The 24,027-nt window shown below is 46.8% G+C and overlaps 1 protein-coding gene across 1 annotated transcript in view; it reads left to right on the forward strand.

The window, feature by feature from the left end:
• ift122 (intraflagellar transport 122 homolog (Chlamydomonas)) overlaps positions 1-24,027 on the forward strand; it is a 265,167-nt gene that overhangs the window by 136,275 nt on the left and 104,865 nt on the right. Inside the window, exons 12-14 of the mRNA XM_038812196.1 lie at positions 1,273-1,437; positions 2,301-2,498; positions 7,340-7,480. Coding sequence (XP_038668124.1) covers positions 1,273-1,437; positions 2,301-2,498; positions 7,340-7,480 — 504 coding nt within the window. The remainder of the gene's footprint in view (positions 1-1,272; positions 1,438-2,300; positions 2,499-7,339; positions 7,481-24,027) is intronic.

Genomic DNA, 24,027 nt, shown 5'->3' on the forward strand with positions numbered 1-24,027 from the left:
CTTCCATCACACTCTCAGGCAGTTTATTCAGACCTTAACCACTTGATTTGTGAACATGTTACTCCTCATTTCTCCATTACTTCTTTTGGCGATCATCTTAAATTTCACCCACTTGTTCCCAATCGTTAAACCAATGAGGATAGTTTTCCCAATCTACTCTGTCTTCCTTGTTACTGTTGATGTACGTGTAAAATCTCAGGTACTTTTGACCCGTTTACTTATTCAGAGGTTTTGCCTAGGGTGTCTTTATTTACGAGGAAACAAACCACAAACGCAAGTTCAAAATTCGTTAATATTTATAAACACAAATAATAATAATAATTGCTTATTGTCACAAGTAGGCTTCAATTAAGTTACTGTGAAAAGCCCCTAGTCACCACGTTCAAACGCCTGTTTGGGGAGGCCGGTACGGAAATTGAACCCGCGCTGCTGGCCTTGTTCTGCATCGCAAGCCAGCTGTTTAGCCCACTGTGTTAAACCAGCCCCTCCAATTAACCCTTCTATTACCTACAAAATATTAGAGGTACCCAAGATCGGTGTATACTACCCGTAAAGGTGGCTTGGTAGGCTATTGATCTGATCGTTGGAATTCCTCTGGTCCGTCTTGACAAAGCTGGTTCTCGCTGGCAGTCTCTTCCTTACTTCCTTCTGGTCTGGTCAAGATTTGGCCTGGTCTGACCTGATCGTCACTTCTCCGATCTGGTCAATTTTAATCAGGCCTAAATCTAGACCTTGCTGGGTTTCTAGAATATCATTCTTGAAATCATGGAGTATTTTATCTAATCCCTTCCAACTTTCCCATCAAATTTTGTTTGGTTTGCTTTGGCATTGAATGATGATTTTAAGACCGATTTTAAATAGATACCAGCTGTAGAACAAAAATATGCCAGTTTCAATGATGTACATCAAGGTATTTGGTTTCCCAACAAACAAAGAAAATCTCAGCAAGTTCTTGCATTGTGTAAAGGATTAATTCAAGTGGCATAATGGTTTATGTTGTTAATCAGTGAACTGGACTGAAGCTGTCTCAACACTTTTTACCTGGATTTTATTCCAAAGCTATTGACTGGTTTCTAAGTAACAATCCCAGAAGTGTAAGGATATGTATCCTTACCACTGACACATTTTTCGAAAAAAACCCAAATCTACATAAACTGTTTCAGAAAGGAATTACTTCATGTTTACAACGTGTAAGGTTATTGTATTAAAATGAATCACAAATCAAGCTGATGTATTAAAAAAGTAAATATAAAGTTTGTTTATCCATTGTAGATTCTGAAAATATTTGTTGACAATCCATTTGCCATTGTGCTTCTTAAGCAAGCCACATCTGTACGCTGTTTAGACATGAGTACCTCACGTAACAAACTGGCTGTGGTGGATGAACACAACACTTGTCTGGTATATGATATCAGTACCAAAGAACTCCTTTTCCAGGTATGTTGGGTGCAGTCACGGTGTAAATATTCTGTGAAGAAGTCCCTTTTATAGTTGTAAAATTTAAAAGTAATACAACAGTTAATCTTTCAGATAGTGCTTGCTGTTAATATTCATTTTTAGACTGATAATAGGAGTAGTATTGCTCTCTCCATTCAGCTCAACTCTGGATCTATTTGTTCACTCACGTCGTCAGCAACCTCCAGCTGCTCATAGAACCTTAAATGTGAGAGAGAAGCCAACACCAGCTAGCACTTGTCTAATATTAAGATCTTAAAGGCAGTACAGAGAACATCTCGGTTGTTAACTTTTATTTTAAAAGTTTAGAAAGTTGGCTTTTGCTCTAGGTGCAATTACTCTGCAACTAGTGCAAAGCTGAATTTGTGCTCGAACCCTCACAGCCAACACAAAATTTCAATTTCACACTGGTTTGCCTGCAGTTTAAACTTTGATTCTTGCAAATCAAATATTGAAATTGTGCTATAACATTCAGCTTGGAACACACGCTATTTTAATTAGAGTTTTAATCCTGCAAATTTGATAGAGGTGGGATTAGGAAAAGTGGCAATTTTGACAATTTATTATGTTAGATTATGATCATGAGTCAGCCTGCCAATGATCCATAATTTAAGTTAGACGTTCAGTGGAGAAGTTATTGCCATTAATTGCTCATGCTGATCTTTGACACACCATCTCTTGCCTTATCTTATAGCCATCAGTTATCCCAAAATGTCTCCTGATTACCACCAGCTGCAGTGCTGGTGGTTATGGATAAGAAGTGTCAGAATTGTTGTAAAATGGTATTTTCGTAAATTAGTGCTGATTAACCAATCAAACATTCCTCTTCTCATTACCTTCTGCAGGAGCCAAATGCTAACAGTGTGGCTTGGAACACCCAGTGTGAAGATATGCTTTGTTTTTCTGGCGGAGGTTTTCTCAACATCAAAGCCAGTAATTTTCCAGTGCACCAGCAGAAGCTCCAGGGCTTTGTGGTGGGATATAATGGCTCCAAAATCTTCTGCTTGCATGTGTATGCTATGTCTGCAGTCGAGGTCCCACAGGTATGCCTGATTGTACAGCCTGATGCATGTCCGAACAGTGGATGGTGATCAGTGGGAGTAGAATTTTCGATGATGCTTTAATGAACAAATTAAATATGCTTGTCCCAGGTTCGATTCCTGCTTGGGTCACTCTCTGTGCCAAGTCTGCAGGTTCTCCCTGTGTCTGTGTGGGTTTCCTCCGGGTGCTCCGGTTTGCTCCCACAAGACCTGAAAGATGTGCTTGTTAGGTAAATTGGACATTCTGAATTCTCCCTCGGTGTACCCGAACAGGCGCCGTAGTTTGGAGACTGGGGAATTGTCACAGTAACTTCATTGCAGTGTTAATATAAGCCTACTTGTGACATGAATAAAATTATTATTATTACTGAGACCGGAGGTGTCTCTGGTTATAGTTAGCTAAGCACAGCCAGGGCAGCAGCGGAAGCTTTTCAGCTGACTTCAGCACCATTGAGGTCAAAACATTATCGTCAGGGTCCCATTGCTAATAACTATCCAATGACTCGTCTACTGAGGTAGTATGGGCTGAGGTTAGAAACAGGAAAGGACAGGTCACCCTGTTGGGAGTTTTCTATAGACCTCCGAAAAGTTCCAGCGATGTAGAGGAAAGGATTGCAAAGATGATTCTGGATAGGAGCGAAAGTAACAGGGCAGTAGTTATGGGGGACTTCAACTTTCCAAATATTGACTGGAAACACAATAGTTCGAGTACTTTTTATAAATAAATTGAGTACCCAATTCATTTTTTCCAATTAAGGGGCAATTTAGCGTGGCCAATTCACCTACCCTGCACATCTTTTGGTTTATGGGGGTGAAACCCACGCAAACACGGGGAGAATGTGCAAACTCCACACGGACAGTGACCCAGAGCCGGGATCGAACCTGGGACCTCGGCGCCGTGAGGCAACAGGGCTAACCCACTGCGTCACTGTGCTGCCCATAGTTCGAGTACTTTAGATGGGTCAGTTTTTGTCCAATGTATGCAGGAGGGTTTCCTGACACAGTATGTAGATAGGCCAACAAGAGGCGAGGCCACATTGGATTTGGTACTGTGTAACGAACCAGGCCAGGCGTTAGATTTGAAGGTAGGTGAGCACTTTAGTGATAGTGACCACAATTTGGTTACGTTTACTTTAGCGATGAAAAGGGATAGGTATATACCGCAGAGCAAGAGCAATAGCTGGGGGAAAGGCAATTATGATGTGATTAGGCAAGACTTAGGATGCATAGGATGGGGAAGGAAACTGCAGGGGTTGGGCACAATTGAAATGTGGAGCTTGTTCAAGGAACGGCTACTGCGTGTCCTTGATAAGTATGTACCTGTCAGGCAGGGAGGAAATGGTCGAGCGAGGGAACCATAGTTTACTAAAGTAGTTGAATCACTTGTCAAGAGGAAGAAGGAGGCTTATGTAAAGGTGAGACGTGAAGGTTCAGTTAGGGCGCTTGAGAGTTACAAGTTAGCCAGGAAGGACCTAAAGAGAGAGCTAAGAAGAGCCAGGAGGGGACATGAGAAGTCTTTGGCAGGTAGGATCAAGGAAAACCCTAAAGCTTTCTATAGGTATGTCAGGAATAAAAGAATGACTAAGGTAAGAGTAGGGCCAGTCAAGGACAGTAGTGGGAAGTTGTGCGTGGAGTCCGAGGAGATAGGAGGGGCGCGAAGTCAATATTTTTCATCAGTATTCACACAGGAAAAAGACAATGTTGTCGAGGAGAATACGGAGATACGGGCTACTAGACTAGCCGGGTTTAAGGTTCATAAGGAGGAAGTGTTAGCAATTCTGGAAAGTGTGAAAATAGATAAGTCCGCTGGGCTGGATGGGATTTATCCTAGGATTCTCTGGGAAGCTAGGGAGGAGATTGCTGAGCCTTTGGCTTTGATCTTTATGTCGTCATTGACTACATGAATAGTGCCAGAAGACTAGAAGATAGCAGATGTTACCCCCTTGTTTAACAAGGGGAGTAGAGACAACCCCAGTAACTATAGACCAACGAGCTTTACTTCTGTTGTGGTCAAAGTCTTGGAAAGGATTATAAGAGATAGGATTTCACATCTAGAAAGGAATAATTTGATTAGGGATAGTCAACACGGTTTTGTGAAGGGTAGGTCGTGCCTCACAAACCTTATTGAGCTCTTTGAGAAGGTGACCAAACAGGTGGACGAGGGTAAAGCAGTTGATGTGTATGTGGATTTCAGTAAAGCGTTTGATAAGGTTCCCCTTGGTAGTCTATTGCAGAAAATACAGAGGCATGGGATTCAGGATGATTTAGTGGTTTGGATCAGAAATTGGCTAACTGTAAGAAGACAGAGGGTGGTGGTTGATGGGAAATGTTCAGCCTGGAGTTCAGTTACTAGTGGTGTACCACAAGGATTTGTTTTGGGGCCACTGCTGTTTGTTATTTTTATAAATGACCTGGAGGAGGGCGTAGAAGGATGGGTGAGTAAATTTTCGGATGACACTAAGGTCGGTGGAGTTGTAGACAGTGCGGAAGGATGTTGCAGATTACAGAGGGAGACAGATAAGCTGCTGAGCTGGGCTGAGAAGTGGCAAATGGAGTTTAATGCAGAAAAGTGTGAGGTGATTCATTTTGGAAGGAGTAACAGGAAGACAGAGTATTGGGCTAATGGTAGGATTTGTGGTAGTGTGGATGAGCAGAGAGATCTCGGTGTCCATGTACATAGATCCCTGAAAGTTGCCACCCAGGTTGATAGGATTGTTAAGAAGGCGTGCGGTGTGTTAGCTTTTATTGGTGGAGGGGTTGAGTTTCGGAGCCATGAGGTCATGTTGCAGCTCTATAAAACTCTGGTGCTGCCGCATTTGGAGTATTGCGTGCAATTCTGGTCGCCGCATTATAGGAAGGATGTGGAAGCATTTGAAATGGTGCAAAGGAGATTTACCAGGATGTTGGCCGGTATGGAGAGAAGATCTTATGAGGAAAGGCTGAGGGACTTAAGGCTGTTTTCGTTAGAGAGAAGAAGGTTAAGAGGTGACTTAATAGAGGCATACAAGATGATCAGAGGATTAGATAGGGTGGACAGTGCGAGTCTTTTTCCTTGGATGGTGATATCTAGCACGAGGGGACATAGCTTTAAATTGAGGGGCGATAGAGATAGGTTCTTTACTCAGAGAGTAGTAAGGGCGTGGAATGCCCTGCCTTCAACAGTAGTGGACTCACCAACATTAGGGGCATTTAAATGATCATTGGATAAACATATGGATGATAATGGAATAGTGCAGATGGGCTTTAGATTGGTTTCACAGGTCGGTCCAATATCGAGGGCCGAAGGGCCTGTCCTGCGCTGTAATGTTCTATTGTTCATGACACTGAAAATGCATGCAATATAGAGATAGAATGGTCAATCAGTGCTGGAAATACTCAGCTGCTCAGGCAGCATCTGTGGAGGAGAAACATTATTTATGTTTCAGGTCAATAACTTTTCACCAGAACTGGGAAAGGTTTAAGATGCAATAGGTTTTGAGTAAGGGGTGAGTGGGACAAGGACAAGTCTTAGGGCATCATTGAAGGAGCGGTCCTTTCAGAATGCTGAAAGAGAGTGGAGGCGAAGATGTGTTTGGCGGTGACATCGTTGACCTGAAATGTTAACTCTTTTTATCTCTCCACAGTTGCTGACTGACCTGTGGATAATTCCAGCATTTTCTATTTTGTTTCAGATTTACATCATACCCTGTATTCTGCTTTTAGCGACAGAATTGTGCAGGGTTTTTGTTTCCTCTGTGTTGTCTTCAGTCACTTTCTGTCTAGCTCAGCATAAAGCAGCAGCAGGCAAGTTAGGGAGAGCTGCTGATGACCATGATCCTGCCCTAGTAATGGAAAGCAACATCACAAGAAAAGTCGCAAAATAGTGGGTTTCTTTTAAACCTCAGAGTTTTAGTATTTTGAATGGGTGGTTAAACAGCGAGTTACTAATCAATTGAAATTCTGTCTCAATTAAGCTCAGATCCTGTAATATTCATGAATATAATCTGTGGGTTCAGAGGAAAGTTGCCGCTAATTGAAGGCTTTTACTGTTCACAGAGACGTAATGGTAAGAGCGAGAGCAGGATGTCTGCCTGCTTTCTTCATGGAACATTCTAGTTGTTATGGTGTATAAAGTAGGATAAACACATTTGATGTCATTTGTTTTTAATATTCGGGTGGGAGACTGGGCACAGCACTGGCTCAAGTCTACCTCAAGCCAATTGGAATGATAGTTAACAATGTCTGTGTCTTGAGGTTTCCATTTCAAATGATTTTAGACAGCCTCAGACCAATTCCTGAGAGGCAGGTGTCTGTCACACAAAACTGCCCTTAGTTTACCACAATTGGTGCTGAACTGGCAAGCTCCCAATCAGGTGACCAATGACAGAAAATGGTGCAGTTGAAAGAATTATTTTCTGAATTGAGGCTAAGACCTACTGCAGGGGAAGAGCAGAGGGCTTTGCCTTGTATCTAACTGCCTAACCGTCTCTGCTAGTACTTGATAAAGTGTTCCATTCCTCATCACCACAAATACAGAAATTCACATAAAACCGTTAAAACTGGTAGCGTGTTAGAACATGACCAAAGAAAAAGGTGTAGCTAACTTCCCAGAAATAGAAAAAATCATATTAATGAACATTGCAGGATCTGAACCAGATTGTTTAATATACTCCATCCTATATCACAGAAATCTACCACCTAACGAATCATCCTAAGTGTGTAGCATTGACCAGACCTGTGTAGTTCAAGGGTTACCAAGTCCCAGATTAGAAGATGGGAAGTTGTTAATTTGCAAAGGAAAACAAATGGAAAATTGTTCTATTTAACTGAATCAAAATTAACAGGCAACTTTTGTTTTTAAAAAGTCTGCACCCATGTACCAGTACTTGGAAAAGAAAATGTATAAGGAAGCCTATCAAATTGCTTGCTTAGGAGTAACAGAGAACGACTGGAGGGACCTGGCGATAGAGGCCTTGGAAGGGATGGACTTCGACACTGCTAAAAAGGTATCAGTAGCTCATACACTCCTCCATATTTAGAGGAAGATGACAGCTTCTTAAAGAAACATATCAAATGAGTGCATGCTAGCGGACAAAGGAGACCTTAACCTGCTGAATTCAAGTGATGGAGGCATGGTCTCAGTTGCTGCACGGTCCCTTAATATCAGGACACTTCATTTATTTGAATGATTTATTGTCATGTACCGAAGTACAGTGAAAAGTATTTTCACTGTACAGCCAAGGGGACGTACACAGTACGTACATAGTATACAAAGCAAGTACATGAGCAAGAGTAGCATAGGGTATTGTGAATAGTGCCTTACAGGGAACAGATCAATCCGTGGGAGAATCGTTGAGGAGTCTAGTAGCTGTGGGGGGAGAAGCTGGTGCTATGTTTTGATGTGCAGATCTTCAGACTTCTGTGTCTGCTGCCTGATGGAAGGGTCTGGAAGAAGGCAAAGCCTGGGTGGGAGGGGTGTCTGATAATGCCGTCTGCCTTCCCGAGGCAGCGGGAGATGTAGACAGAATCATTGTGAGGGTGGCAAGCTTTTGTGATGTGTTGGACTGAGTACACCACAGTCTGCAGTTTCTTGCTAACTTGGGCTGAGCAGTTGCCATACCAAGTTCCACTTCAGAGCCATTATATAGATGGGGGCGTGTGTCATACTAGGCTTCCTGAACTCGGTGATCAGCTCCTTGGTTTTGCTGACATTTAAAGAGAGGTTGTTTTTGGTATACCATGCAACCAAGTGATCTATCTCCCTTCTGTAGTCTGATTCATCGTTGTTTGAGATACGACTCGTCGTTGTTTGAGATACGACTCACCACAGTCGTATCATCTGCAAACATATAGATCAAATTGGAGTTAAATCTTGCCGCACAGTCATGTGTGTATAGGGTGCACAGTAGAGGACTCAGCACACATCCTTGCAAGGCCCCGGTGGGGACTACTGTAGAGGAGGTGCTGTTACCTATCCTGATAGATTGCAGTCTGTTGGTGAGGAAGTCAAGGATCCAGCTGCACAGGGAGGGGTCAAGTCCAAGATTGCAAGTTTGATTATTAGTCTTGTCGGGATAATGGCGTTGAAAATGGAGCTGTAGTCTATGAACAGAAGTCTGATGTAAGTTTCCTTGTTGTCGAAGTGTTTGAGCGTTGATTGTATGGCCAGGAGATAGCATCTGCTGTGGGCCGGTTGTGGTGTAGGCTAACTGCAATGGATCGAGACTGTCCAGGAGGCTGGCGTTGATCTGTCTCATGACTAGCCGCTCAAAGCATTTCATGATAACAGATGTGTGCGGGTAGCACAAGTGGATAGCACTATGGCTTGACAGCGCCAGGGTCCCAGGTTCGATTCCCGGCTGGGTCACTATCTGTGCGGAGTCTGCACGTTCTCCCTGTGTGTGCGTGGGTTTCCTCTGGGTGCTCCGATTTCTTCCCACAGTCCAAAGACGTGCAGGTTAGGTGGATTGGCCATGATAAATTGCCCTTAGTTGTGAATGTGTCTCTAATTCACTTGTCTCTCAGTCCGGAGGAAACAGTCTCGAACACGTTCGTACTTCAGAATATTCTTTATTGCGATCGGGGCCGCTCTCTAGGTATTCCGGAGAACCACCTCGGAGAGTGCCAAAGTATTGCTCAAAACATCCTTTTTTTATATGTATCATTAGGGGGCTGTCCCTTACATACACTTGAGCTCGCCCCCATTACAAAGCATAAACTTGTTATTGCCATAGTTCCAATACATGATTAACTTGTTATTGCCATAGTTCCAATGCATGATTTTACAGACTTTGAGGTTATCTATTGGCACATGAGTATGTAGCAGTCTTAGCTTAAACAGCAGGTGTTAGCCATAGTTGCAAGCGGCTCCCACATTTCATATTCCGTCATCCGGCCATCTTCCTTGTTTCTCAAGGCTATTCGGCTTACAGTCATGAGTCGACTCACAAATTCAGATATCAACTCCCTTATCTCAACAAGTTCATCCTCCTTCAATGGCTTCAATAACAAACTCCTCCACTTGTGATTTTCCGCTAATGTATCCCATTCATTCTGGCTCTTTCTAGCTATTAACCCTTGCTTCACATCCTCATAGTGACCAAAAAGGTTAGGAGGGGTTATTGGGTTACGGGGATAGGGTGGAAGTGAGGGCTTAAGTGGGTCGGTGCATACTCAATGGGCCGAATAGCCTCCTTCTGCACTGTATATTCAATGTCAGGGCCACCGGTCAGTGGTCGTTGAGGCATGCTACCTTGTTCTTCTTTGGTGTTATGGTGCTCTTGAAGGTGATGGGAACCTCGGAGCGGAGAAGTGAGGTGTTGCAGATGTCTGGAAATACGATCGGCAGCTGGTCTGCGCAGGCTCTGAGTGCTCACCCAGGGACTCTGTTGGGTTCTGTCGCTTTCCGCGGGTTCACGTTCAAGAAGGCAGCTCTTACTTCTGAGGCTGTAATAGTGGGTATGTCCAAGGCTGTTGGGGCGGGTGGCACTGATGTATTGGCTGACTGTTCAAAGCGGGCATAGAACTCATTCAGTTAATTGGGGAGGGATGCTCTACCCCCAGAGATTCTGCCTGGTCTTGCTTTGTAGCCCGTAATCTCGTGTAAGTCCTGTCATAGACAACGTGGGTTTGTATCGTTGGCCTGGGGCTCTAGTTTGATCCGGTATTGTCTTTTGGCATCCCCGATTACTTTACGTATGTTATTCCTGGATTTCTTGTATAGGTCAGGGTCGTCAGACTTGAACGCCTCCATCCGGGAATTCAGCAGGGAGTGAACCCTTCGTTTAGCCTGGGTTGGGGAACACACGTATTGTTTTCTTTGGTACACGGTGCTTGACACACATACTCATGAAGTCTGTGACAGTGGTTGCGTACTAGTCCAGTATTGCTGCTGCGGCCTTGAAAATGGAACATTCCACAAGGTGGTGCCACGATGTAGAAAAAAAGGGTGATATTTGACCTACATTTTTCCGATCTGCTATTGCAGAGAAAGCTGATCAATTTTATCCATGTGTGTATCAGGCTGTCAGCTTATCCTTTGTCTCTGCAACACCAAGATTGTGATTGTGGAGTTTGTCCTTATTGTACTGACCCTGTGACAAACGAGAATCTGTGTTGCACAAGCACAGAACAAACCCAAGGCATTTAATGCTCTGCGTCAGAACTGATTTCACTGCTCATCCCTGGGCAGCACGGTAGCACAAGTGGATAGCACTGTGGCTTCACAGTACCAGGTTCCCAGGTTCAATTCCCTGCTGGGTCACTGTCTGTGCGGAGTCTGCACGATCGCCCATGTCTGTGTGGGTTTCCTCTGGATGCTCCGGTTTCCTCCCACAGTCCAAAGACGTGTAGGTTAGGTGGATTGGCCATGATAAATTGCCCTTAGTGACCAAAAAAAGGTTAGATGGGGTTATTGGGTTACTGGGAAAAGGTGGAAGTGAGGGCTTAAGTGGGTCGGTGCAGACTCGATGGGCCGAATGAAATGAAAAAAAAATGAAATGAAAAATGGAATGACCTCCATCTGCACTGTATGTTCTATGTTCTACCTCTGTGAGCAACTCCCTTTATTCATTATTGTTTCTCTCCCTCTCTGCCTTATTTTTGTACTGTTACTTAGTGATATAAAAACCAACTTCCTCACCTATTCCGCCTGTCGACAGCTTATTTTTTTACCCCAACTCTAATTCTGTCCTCACTTAATATTTTACCTTTCTTCAGTTCCATGCTGTTTTAAGTACAAGGAGACTGTGGCCATATTTTTTTCTGCCCCACTGGTAAGCTAGCAGTGAAAGTTCATCTTACACCATGGGTGCTATAGTAAAATGAAAATATGGTGAGAATGCTGCCCAATACAAACCTTAAAGTTTTACCTTAGGTTGAGCAACTGAAATTGAGGGTTAGGGGGAGGGTGACTGTCCAACAATGAGGGATAGGAGAGGGTGAGTGACCTACATTGAGCGAGAGAATGAGGGTTCGACACTGAGGGACAGGGTGAGGGTCTGACATTGAGGGAGAGGGAAAGAGTGGAGTGTCTGACACTGATGAACAGGGAGAGGGTGAGTGTCTCACAGAGAGGGACAGGGGGTTGGTGAATGTTGACATTCTGGGAGAGGGCGAGTGTCTGACACTGAGGGACAAGGAGAGGGTGAGTGTCTGACATTGAGGGACAACGAGAGGGTGAGTGTCTGACATTGAGGGACAACGAGAGGGTGAGTGTGTGACATTGAGGTTGTTGTTGAAAACTCACCACTATTCTTAGAATTCCCCCTGTACCAAAAAGGGCCGACATTCTAAATGGTGAACAGGGATTCTCACTCCCTGACTCCTATGTAGGCTTCGGTGGGTGCAATTCAGCTCAAACTATATTTTCAAGTTATCCCCCGGTATAACCCATACCTTCACAGAAGATTTCATCTACTTACCACTTAGTAGCATCGATCCTGGGTCCCGTATTGCTAAGTAAGTAAAGTAGACTTTGGAATAACCAGTTTCAGGTTAAAACTTTTAAGTCTTTTATTATTATATTTTTTCTTTTAAAAGCTGCAATCACTGTCTTTACAGAAAGGTAAAAAGATCTTGCTTCTGGATCCTTCTGGTTGGTTGAAGGGACCTTCAGGCCCAACTTGACAATCAATCTTCTTTTTAAAATCTGACCTTCTTTAGATGAATTCACTGTTCTGCTCGGTTGCTATGATCTATCTTTCCCATGTACCGAGCTGTGTGAGCTGGCTCTGCTGGCTGTCTCTGAGCTGACTCTGCCTCCTCTTTAAATTCTGGTCTTCCTTAGATGTATTAGCTGTTTTAGCTCGGCTACTTTGCTTTGTCCCTTTCCCATGACGGAGCTGACTGTAAGCTGACTTTGAGCTGCTTGTTCCTTCTCTGCTTCTCTCCTTCTCTCCTGGACTTCCTCATCTCCTGTCCCCTTTCTCAGGGTTTATATAACTTTCTAACAGTTATTAAGTTTTTATGACTTTATTGTAGAGTAACTTCTATTTCACTTGGATTGTAAAAGGTACCTTTAATCTGAATTTTTCTAACACGACTAAGTATTCATTTTGGCATGACCTCAGCTCATCGATCTCTGATTATATTGTTTCCTTTGTGATGTTCAAAATGCTTTGATTTCAAGAGGTGTTACTTTTAATTCCTGTCATTTCTATAGTTTTATTGGAGGGGCTGGGTGCCCGACACTGGAGGGGCTGGGTGCCCGACACTGGAGGGGCTGGGTGCCCGACACTGGAGGGGCCATTTAGAAATACTATGGGCGGGATTCTCCGTCGGCTGATGGTGGAATCGGGAAACGTTAGTGGGCGGAGAATCAGTTTTGACGCCAAAATCCTGGCGGGCGCCTGTTTCATGCCAAATCGCAATTCTCCGGTGCCTCGACAGTGGAGTCAATGCGTTCCAAAACGCACGTACAGTAAACACGGTTGGCATATTATTAGTGGGCCTGACCCAGTATTCTCCAGGGCCTCCGTGATGCTGTACCTCCACTGGGGCGAATTACCAATGGTGAGGTTTACTTATGCTTTTAACAATTCTGAAACAGGCACTGTGACTGCTCAGGGAGAGAGTGAGGGGTACAGACAGTGTCCAATATCGCCATAGTTTGAGGACAGTCGTTCTGCTGGGTCGGGGATGCTTCTGCCAGGGACGGGAGATTGGGGGGTGGCGAGGAGGTGGGCTGTGGAGTTGGGGTGGACGGGTACAGAACATCATTGCCGCAGCCTGCAAGGCAGCCATGCAGCTGCGCGTTCTGGTGACTGCCCACTGTGAACATAGGGCCTCAGGTCGCATGGGTGTCCCCCAGGCCACCCTCTAGGTGCCCTCTGGCCCCAGCCAACCCATCAGTGGGCTGGGCGCTCTCCAACGCAACCAGTGCCATCTTGTTGACCAGGATGAGTGTGTGGGGAGTGTAATGTGTATATGCGGCTGCAGGTTGTCAGCCTCCCGAATGTCAATCACGGTCTGGGCGAATCCCTCACCGTTTCTCACCAGAATTGATTGTGTTCCATGTGGCTAGCCCCTCCATGGTTGCTGAATCAGTCCAGGTGCAGCACCAGATTTGCTGTTGTGGAAGTCCACGAATCCTGCCCCGGCGTCAACACATGTTCTCAGGAATGGAGAATCCCGCCATATGTTTCTCCCACTAAAGTAGGTAACCTCACATTGTATTCCATCAGCCAAATGTTTGCCCATGTGCTGAGCCTCTTCAAATCTTACTAAGTGTCTTTGTATCCACTTCACAACTCACTTCAGCTTTGTGTCATTTGGAAACTTGGAAATGTTACCTTTAACCTCACATTCATATCATTGTGACTAACTGGGGCCCAAGCAACAGATTCTTGCCATACTCCACTAGTCACAGCCTGTCAACCTGAAAATGACCCATTTATTCCTACACTCTGTTTTCTGTCATTAACCAGTTCTCATTCCATGCAATTATATTCTTCCCAATCCTAGATGCTCTAATTTTTTTAACCAACCTTAGGTGTGGGACCTTACCAAAAGCTTTCTGAAAATCTAAATGCACCATATCCACCAGTTCCCTCTTAGCTATCCTCGTTGCATCCTGAAAAAAATCCAACTGGTTAGTTAAACAGGATTTCCCTTTCATAAATCCATGTTGACCCTGCCCAATCCTACCATTATTTTCTCCATGTGCAGTTATCTCATCCTTTATCATAAATTCTAGCATCTCCCCTGCTACTTTTGCCTTCCTTTCTTAAATAGTGGCTTCACCTTCCAGTCTATCGAGACCATTTCCAGAATCTATACAGTTTTGAAAGATGATCACCAATGAATCTACTACCCCATAGCCACCTCTTTCAACACTCTGGGATGTAGATCATCAGGTCCAGGGGATTTATCAACTTTAAATCCCGTTAATTTTCCGAATACGTTTTTACTACCATTAATATCTTGTAGTTCCTTATTTACATTAATCCTTCGATTCTCCATTATTTCTCGGAGGTTTTTAGTATTTTCCTCCATGAAGACTTACACAAATTTTTTTTTTTTTCTCTGTTATTTCCTTGTTCCCCAATATAAATTTGCCCTATTCCACTTGCTCCCACATTTGTTTTTGCTAATCTCTTAGATTTTGCATATCCGTAGCAACTTTTGCATTTCATTTTTCTGTTTCTCACTAGTTTACTCATATTCTAATTTCTCTTTCTTTGTCTTTATTCTTGGTCCTCTGCAGGATTCGCAAATACTCCTACTTCTCAGTCGTACCAAAGGAACTTTTCCTTTGATCTAATACAATCCTTGATTTCTTTCATTGGGCACAATTGGAACACTTTCCTTTCTGGGATTTTGTTTATTAAAGGAATGGTTGGGAGATGGCAGTACATGTCCTGGATAACCACTAGTCTGAGATTATGCTGGGATTACGCAAGTGCTTTCGGGGGCACAGAGCCTCCACTCAGATATTGATGGATTAGGTTATAGCACAGATGCAGAAACTGCAAATTGCCACTGGATGGCAATCATCACTAGAAGTTCCTATCACAGAATCAGTGTGATAGAATTGTTTCTGGAACAGATTGGCCATTTGGCCCATTGTGTCTGCAGTGGCTCACCGAATGAGCAATTCTCTTTGTTACATTTCCCGCCTTCTCCCCATAACCTTGCAGTCTTCCTTTGCTTTTTTCAAAATTATATTCATTGAAAAAAGACTGTGTGATGAGTTGGTGAGGTAAGCCATTCACTTCTCCATCCTTCCACCACCTCTAACCTGTGGGGAGTGTGAAAGTCAGGTACGCTATTTTTTTCTCTCTGTAATTGTCAAGTGGATAAATGGAAGCGATGGCAGAGAGGGTAGTGCAATGTCCCTCCTGCAGGATGTTTGAGGTGAGGGACACCGTCAGTGGCCCTGCTGAGTTCACCTGCAGGAAGTGCACCCATCTCCAGCTCCTCAAAGACCGTTTAAGGGAGCTGGAGCTGGATGAACTGAGGATCATTCGGGAGGCAGAGCCGGTTATAGATAGAAGTTACAGGGATAGAACATAGAACAGTACAGCACAGAACAGGCCCTTCAGGCCTCGATGTTGTGCCGAGCATTGTCCGAAACCAAGATAAAGCTATCCCACTCTCTGTCATTCTAGTGTGATCCATGTGCCTATCCAGTAACCGCTTGAAAGTTCCTAAAGTGTCCGACTCCACTATCACAGCAGGCAGTCCATTCCACACCCTAACCACTCTCTGAGTAAAGAACCTACCTCGGACATCCCTCCTTTTTCTCCCACCCTGAATCTTATAGTTATGCCCCCTTGTAACAGCTACATCCATCTGAGGAAAAAGTCTCTGAACGTCCACTCTATCAATGTGGTGATATGACTAGGAGGTTTACGGTACCTATCTGCCATTGGTGCAGAACACTCGCTGCTCATTGACTCAGGCCGGTCATGTGCCTCTCGGCTGGTTGGTTGAGACTAGTCATGTGACTGCTCCCCGAATGGTCGGGAGGCAAGTAGTCCCGCCTACGAGGCGGGGTATAAGAACCCGTAGGACCCGGCAGTCGGCCTTTCTCTGTAAGTCGACTGCCGGGCACACAACTAGTCGATTAAAGCCTAATGTTAGGATCTTCACCTCAACTCGTGTCCAATTGATGGTACATCAATTTAATCGACTAGAAGTTTAAAATGGAGCTACGGATCAAACAAGACTGCCTCCGCATCAGCCTGCACGCTACAAACGCATCAGAAACTTTTAAACACTGGCTGGCATGTTTCAACAGCTACCTCACCACCACAGGCAGCCAGCCCACCAAGGAGCAGAAACTTCACATCCTCCACTCGTGCGTGGGCACCGCCAACTACTCGATGATTGAGGACGAACGAGATTATGACGCGGCCATGGAACTTCTGAAAGGACATTTCCTCAAGCCTGTTAACCAAGTTTATGCACGGTATCTCCTGGCTACAAGGCAACAGTTTCCCGGTGAGTCCCTTGACGAATTTTATCGGGCCCTCGTTGTCCTGGGGAGAAATTGCGCCTGCCCACAAGTTACTGCGGCAGAGCACACAGAACTGTTAATCCGTGATGCCTTCGTTGCAGGCATGCAACACTCTGCAATTCGCCAGAGGTTGCTAGAGAAGGACACCTTGAGCCTCGCTGAGGCACGGACCCTCGAATCCTCCCTGGAGGTTGCCGACCGAAACTCCCGCGCATATGCCCCCGGCCGTGCGGCAGACCCTTGGGCAACGTGGCATGCAACCCCCTTGTCCCCCGCCGACTCCGACCATACACAGGCCTGCGCTGTGGGGCGCCCCGATAAGCTCATGGGGCCCCGCTGTTATTTCTGTGGCCTAGCAAAGTACCCCCGCCCGCGCTGTCCGGCCCGTTCCGCAGTGTGTAAAAGCTGCGGGAAGAAAGGTCATTACTTAGTGGTCTGTCAGTCAAAGTCGGTCGCTGCTGTTCCGCGCAGCAACCGCGGATCGCCCCCCCCCCCGCGCTCCCTGAGGGCCCCGCGTGGCACACAGGCCCCCCTACCGTCGCTCCCAGCCACCACTAGTGACCCATGGACTTCTCTGCCCCTGACTCCAGCCCCCAAGAGTGACCCACGGGTGCCGACATTTTGGGCCCCGGACGCCACGTGTGGGTCCGGGCACCGCCATCTTGGGGCCCCGACACCACGTGCGGGACCTGGGCGTCGTCATCTTGGGGCCCCGATTCCACGTGCGGGTCCTGGGCGCCGCCATCTTGGGGCCCCGACTCCGCGTGCGGCCGACGGGCGCCGCCATTTTGGACCAACACAGAAGACCCCACCAGTGACTAATCTGCAAATGGCAGACCTACTGCCACGACTCGCTGCAGTGACTCTCGACCAGTCGCGACCACGCACGCTCTCTACGGCAACGACACAGATACTTCTCAATGGATACGAAACGAGCTGCCTACTAGACTCCGGGAGCAGAGAAAGTTTTGTCCACCCTGATATGGTAAGACGCTGCGCGCTCCCCGTTCACCCAGTCAAGCATAAGATAGCTCTAGCCTCAGGTTCGCACTCCGTCCACATCACCAGGTGCTGCGTAGCGGACCTCACGGTCCAAGGGAGAGTTTTAAAAAACTACAAACTACTCGTCCTCCCCCGCCTCTGCGCACCGGCACTCTTAGGACTGGATTTCCAGTGCAACCTGCAGAGCTTGACTTTCAAATTCGGCGGCCCTATTCCCCCCCTTACTGTCTGCAGCCTCGCGTCCCTCAAAGTGGACCCCCCTTCCTTATTTGCGAACCTCACCCCGGATTGCAAACCAGTCGCCACTAGGAGCAGACGATACAGTGCCCAGGACCGGACCTTCATCAGGTCCGAGGTCCAGAGGCTATTCAAGGAAGGAGTCATCGAGGCCAGCAGCAGTCCCTTGCGAGCCCAAGTGCTGGTAGTTCGGACTGGGGAGAAAAACCGAATGGTCATTGACTACAGTCAGACCATCAACAGTTTACGCAGCTGGACGCGTATCCTCTCCCCCGTATCTCCGACCTGGTTAACAGGATCATGAAGTACAAAGTCTTCTCCACGGTGGATCTTAAGTCCGCCTATCTCCAGCTTCCCATCCGCGCGAGTGACCGCAAGTACACTGCGTTCGAGGCAGATGGGCGCCTCTACCACTTCCTCAGAGTTCCATTCGGTGTCACAAATGGAGTCTCGGTCTTCCAACGGGAGATGGACCGAATGGTTGACCAATACGACTTACGTTTGTAGCTCTGGCGGCCGCCCTGAACCAAGCGGGCCTTCTTCTCCCGGACCCCCCACGCTTCCGAACTCCGCCATTCCTCGGTGGAAAAGGAGGCACAGGCCATAGTTGAAGCTGTGCGATACTGGAGGCACTATCTGGCCGGCAGGAGGTTCACCCTCCTCACAGAACAGCGGTCAGTGGCCTTTATGTTTGATAATGCACAGAGGGGCAAGATCAAGAACGGCAAGATCTTGCGGTGGCGGATCGAGTTGTCCACGTACAACTACGATATCTTGTATCGTCCAGGGAAGCTCAACGAGCCTCCTGATGCCCTGTCCCGCGGTACCTGCGCCAGCGCGCAGATTGACCGCCTCCGTGCCCTCCATGCGGACTTCTGCATCCAGGGGTAACCCGCTTCTACCACTTTATCAAGACCCGCAACCTGCCCTACTCCATCGAGGAGGTCAGTACCATGACCAGAGACTGCCACATTTGCGCAGAGTGCAAACCGCACTTTTACCGCCCCGAGCAAGCGCATTTAGTAAAGGTGTCTCGCCCTTTTGAACGTCTTAGTATGGACTTCAAGGGTCCCCTCCAACAATTGCAACACATACTTCTTAAGCATGATTGACGAGTACTCCCGCTTCCCTTTCGCCATCCCCTGCCCTGACATGACCACAACAACCGTCATCAAGGCCCTCCTCTCCATTTTCTCCCTGTTCGGTTACCCCGCGCACATCCACAGGGACCGGGGGTCCTCTTTTATGAGCGACGAACTGCGTCAATTCCTGCTCAGCAGGGGCATCGCCTCTAGCAGGACGACCAGTTATAACCCTCGGGGTAACGGGCAGGTCGAGCGGGAGAATGGCACAGTCTGGAAGGCCGTCCTACTGGCCCTACGGTCCAGAGATCTCCCTATCTCCCACTGGCAAGAAGTCATCCCCGACGCCCTCCATTCAATTCTGTCTCTCCTCTGCACTACCACAAACCAAACACCTCACGAACGTCTTCTTGTTTTCCCTGGGAAGTCGCCCGCAGGATCCCCACTCCCGACCTGGCTGGCCGCCCCCGGGCCCATCCTGCTCCGGAAGCATGTGCGGGTGCACAAGTCCGACCCATTGGTTGAACGAGTCCAGTTACTCCACGCTAACCCACAGTACGCGTACGTGGAGTATCCCGACGGTCGGCAGGACACGGTCTCCCTTCGAGACCTGGCACCCACCGGTGTGCGGCCTCAACCCCCCACACCAACGCCCTCCTCCCAGTCCCCATTCGCCCCCGCAACCCAGCGCACAGGAACCCACTCCCCCAGCCAGAGTTTCACTGGCACCGACCAGGGGTACGGACACAGAATCACAACCGCCGCTCCCGGAGTCAAGGAAGGCCACCGGCCCGACGTCACCGGCACCGCTGCGACTGTCCAGCAGAACATCGAGGGCGCCCGACAGACTGATTGTGTCGATCTGATGTTTCCACTGGACTTTTATCGGACTCCTCGTGTCATTCAGAGTTTCAATGTACATGTTGCACATTGTTTTTCTCTCGTTTTACTTGTATACTGTTCATTGTTTTGCACAATCGTCGCGAGCCAGTGGGCAGCCACCAATGACCTTGGTACACCTCACAAGCTCTAGTCATATCACCAGTCCTACAGCCGCCCCTTCCCCCCCCCCCCCCCCCCCCCCCCCCCCCCCCCCGGCTTCTTTCTCCACAAGGGGTGAATGTGGTGATATGACTAGGAGATTTACGGTACCTATCTGCCATTGGTGCAGAACACTCGCTGCCAATTGGCTCAGGCCGGTCATGTGCCTCTCGGCTGGTTGGTTGAGACTAGTCATGTGACTGCTCACCGATTGGTCAGGAGGCAAGTAGCCCCCCCTACGAGGTGGGGTATAAGAACCCGTAGGACCCGGCAGTCGGCCTTTCTCTGTAAGTCGACTGCCGGGCACACAACTAGTCGATTAAAGCCTAATGTTTGGATCTTCGACTCGACTCGACTCGATGGTATATCAATCTATCCCCCTCATCATCTTATAACCTCTATTAAGTCGCCTCTCATCCTCCTCCGCTCCAAAGAGAAAAGCCCTAGCTCCCTCAACCTTTCCTCATAAGACCTATCCTCCAAACCAGACAGCATCCTGGTAAATCTCCTTTGCACCCTTTCCAATGCTTTCACATCTGAGGTGACCAGAACTGCACACAATACTCCAAATGTGGTCTCACCAGGGTCATGTACAGTTGCAGCATAACCCCACGGTTCTTAAACTCAAGTCCCCTGTTAATAAACGCTAACACACGATAGGCCTTCTTCACGGCTCTATCCACTTGAGTGGCAACCTTCAGAGATCTGTGGATATGAACCCCAAGATCTCTCTGTTCCTCCACATTCCTCAGAACCCTGCCGTTGACCCTGTAAGAGGGCCTGTTATTTCTTATCTCTTTTTTTTCTTGTTTAACTTGAATTGTGCTATTGTTGGGTTGGGTTAGTAAATTTGCTGATGACACCAAGATTGGTGGAGTTGTGGATAATGTGGAGGGTTGTTGTAGGCTGCAAAGAGACATTGATAGGATGTAGGGCTGGGCTGAAAAGTGACAGATGGAGTTTAACCCTGATAAGTGTGAGGTGATTCATTTTGGTAGGACAAATTTGAATGCGGATTACAGGATTAACGGTAGGGTTCTGAAGAATGTGGAGGAGCAGAGAGATCTAGAGTTCATATCCATAGATCTCTGAAAGTTGCCACCCAAGTGGATAGAGCCGTGAAGAAAGCCTATAGTGTGTTAGCATTTATTAGCAGGGGAATTGAGTTTAAGAGCCGTGAGGTTATGCTGCAACTGTACAAGACCTTGGTTAGACCACATTTGGAGTATTTTGTGCAGTTCTGGTCACCTCATTATAGAAAGGATGTGGCAGCATTGGAAAGGGTGCAAAGGAGATTTACCAGAATGCTGCCTGGATTGGACAGTAGGTTTTATGAGGAAAGGTTGAGGGAGCTAGGGCTTTTCTCATTGGAGCGAAGGAGGATGAGAGTGACTTAATTGAGGTGTATAAGATGATGAGAGGGATAGATAGAGTGGGCGTTCAGCGACTTTTTCCTCAGATGGATGTAGCTGTTACAAGGGGGCATAACTATAAGGTTCATGGTGGAAGATATAGGAGGGATGTCAGAGGCAGGTTCTTTACTCAGAGAGTGGTTGGGGCATGGAACGCACTCCCAGCTATGGTAGTGGAGTCGGACACTTTAGGAACTTTCAAGCGATTATTGGATAGGCATATGGAGCGCACTAGAATGATTTGGAGTAGGTTTATTTGATCTTAGTTTCAGACTAGTTGGGCACAACATCGTGGGCTGAAGGGCCTGTTCTGTGCTGTACAGTTCTATGTTCTATGAAATGTAATGTTTTGTAGAGAATAACGCAACAAAGTTACAAAATGATTCATCGCCACAAGCAAGGGGAGAAGAAAACAAAAACGGGCGAAACTACATGAATATAGAATGGAACAGGCAAATGATATATCAACTGACTTAATACAATCATTAGACAGAACTAGATACTCATATAGCCCTTCCAGACACCAACCCATAATGAACATAGGAAATCAAGATAAATTCCTCGCACCAGAGTACATCCCCTCAGCTCCAGCAGTGCCAATAACACCAGCAACCTATCACAGCCTTCTTGTTCTGGATATCAGATCCATCTGCACCCATATAGGAGCGGATTCGTCATACCCACCCTTACAGAAACAAAAGAAAATTCGCAGAAACCCCAGATCTAAGGGGAGTTACATATATACCACACAACATAACTAAACCTTAATACAGGCCCAGGGAAAAACCAAAATCATTCCATACAACTGTGAAGAGAGGACCGACAACAACAACAACATGTTCAGACTGTGGTCAAGACTCCCAAGGTAGAAAAGAAAGAAAAGCAGAGTGAAAAAACGATCAGAAATCCCACCAGATGACAATATCCAAGCAGTGAAGAGGAGAACAGGCCACTCGAGCAACAAGAAGGTGGCCACCCCGCCAGGGGAATAACGGGAGTTCACCAAGGCACAGAGCCCGGCCCCCTTGTACTTGAGAGGCAAAGAAGCAAAACCAATCACTCGGGAAGCCCCCTTGAACAGGGAAATCCTGGGGGGCAAGATAACGGCCACGGCACCGGGCCTGGTCTGGCCAGCACTAGCCGACATACAAGAAACTATACCCCAGGACCTCCAGCATAACCAAAAGCCCGCACCCCGCCGAGCCTGTACTTTCCAGGGCAACACACCATAAGAGGATGATTACTCCAGCCTTGGCCAAGGAGGGGCCCTAGTCCGAGAAAAAGTAGTAACAAGGCACCCAGTAATTGGGTGTCCTGGAAGAATGGGCCGATTCCCTCCTCGGTGGCACAACCAGGGAAATCCACCCTGCTCCCAAACCACCAGAGTAGATCAGGATATTTCCCCGTGTCTGTGTGAGTCTCACCCCCACAACCCAAAGAGATGTGCAGAGTAGGTGAATTGGCCAAGCCAAATTACCGCTTAATTGGAATAAATAAGAATATTCTAAATTTATTTTAAAAAACAGATCAGAATAAGAACTAACTGGACAAAGAAAAGGGAGAAAAAAAACAACATCACAGTTAGGATACGCAGAGCAGCCTCCCTCAACAACTCAATCACCATAATAGCTTAAGAAAGGAACAAGGAGAAAGACCGAAATGGAGGAAAGCAAAAACCCAACCTCAAGGAGAAGTCAGAAGGTACTCCGTCCTCTCCAGGATACAAACTCTTCCCAGGCCAAAGAAGGATAAAAGACACTGATCCTTAATTCAACTTGGGCAGAGAAATGGCAAATGGAGCTTAATTCGAGCAAACGTGAGGTAATGCATTTTGGTAAGGTTCCCCACGGTCGGCTATTGCAGAAAATACGGAGGCTGGGGATTGAGGGTGATTTAGAGTTGTGGATCAGAAATTGGCTCGTTGAAAGAAGACAGAGAGTGGTAGTTGATGGGAAATGTTCAGAATGGAGTTCAGTTACGAGTGGCGTACCACAAGGATCTGTTCTGGGGCCGTTGCTGTTTGTCATTTTTATAAATGACCTAGAGGAGGGCGCAGAAGGATGGGTGTGTAAATTTGCAGACGACACTAAAGTCAGTGGAGTTGTAGACAGTGCGGAAGGATGTTGCAGGTTACAGAGGGACATAGATAAGCTGCAGAGCTGGGCTGAGAGGTGGCAAATGGAGTTTAATGTGGAGAAGTGTGAGGTGATTCACTTTGGAAAGAATAACAGGAATGCGGAATATTTGGCTAATGGTAAAATTCTTGGTAGTGTGGATGAGCAGAGGGATCTCGGTGTCCATGTACATAGATCCCTGAAAGTTGCCAGCCAGGTTGATAGGGTTGTGAAGAAGGCCTATGGTGTGTTGGCCTTTATTGGTAGAGGGATTGAGTTCCGGAGCCATGAGGTCATGTTGCAGTTGTACAAAACCCTAGTACGGCCGCATTTGGAGTATTGCGTACAGTTCTGGTCGCCTCATTATAGGAAGGACGTGGAAGCTTTGGAACGGGTGCAGAGGAGATTTACCAGGATGTTGCCTGGTATGGAGGGAAAATCTTATGAGGAAAGGCTGATGGACTTGAGGTTGTTTTCGTTAGAGAGAAGAAGGTTAAGAGGTGACTTAATAGAGGCATACAAAATGATCAGAGGGTTAGATAGGGTGGACAGCGAGAGCCTTCTCCCGCGGATGGGGGTGGCTAGCACGAGGGGACATAGCCTTAAATTGAGGGGTAATAGATATAGGACAGAGGTCAGAGGTGGTTTTTTTACGCAAAGAGTGGTGAGGCCGTGGAATGCCCTACCTGCAACAGTAGTGAACTC

This window comes from Scyliorhinus canicula, chromosome 11 (genome assembly GCF_902713615.1).
Source record: "Scyliorhinus canicula chromosome 11, sScyCan1.1, whole genome shotgun sequence".
Lineage (NCBI taxonomy): Eukaryota > Metazoa > Chordata > Chondrichthyes > Carcharhiniformes > Scyliorhinidae > Scyliorhinus > Scyliorhinus canicula.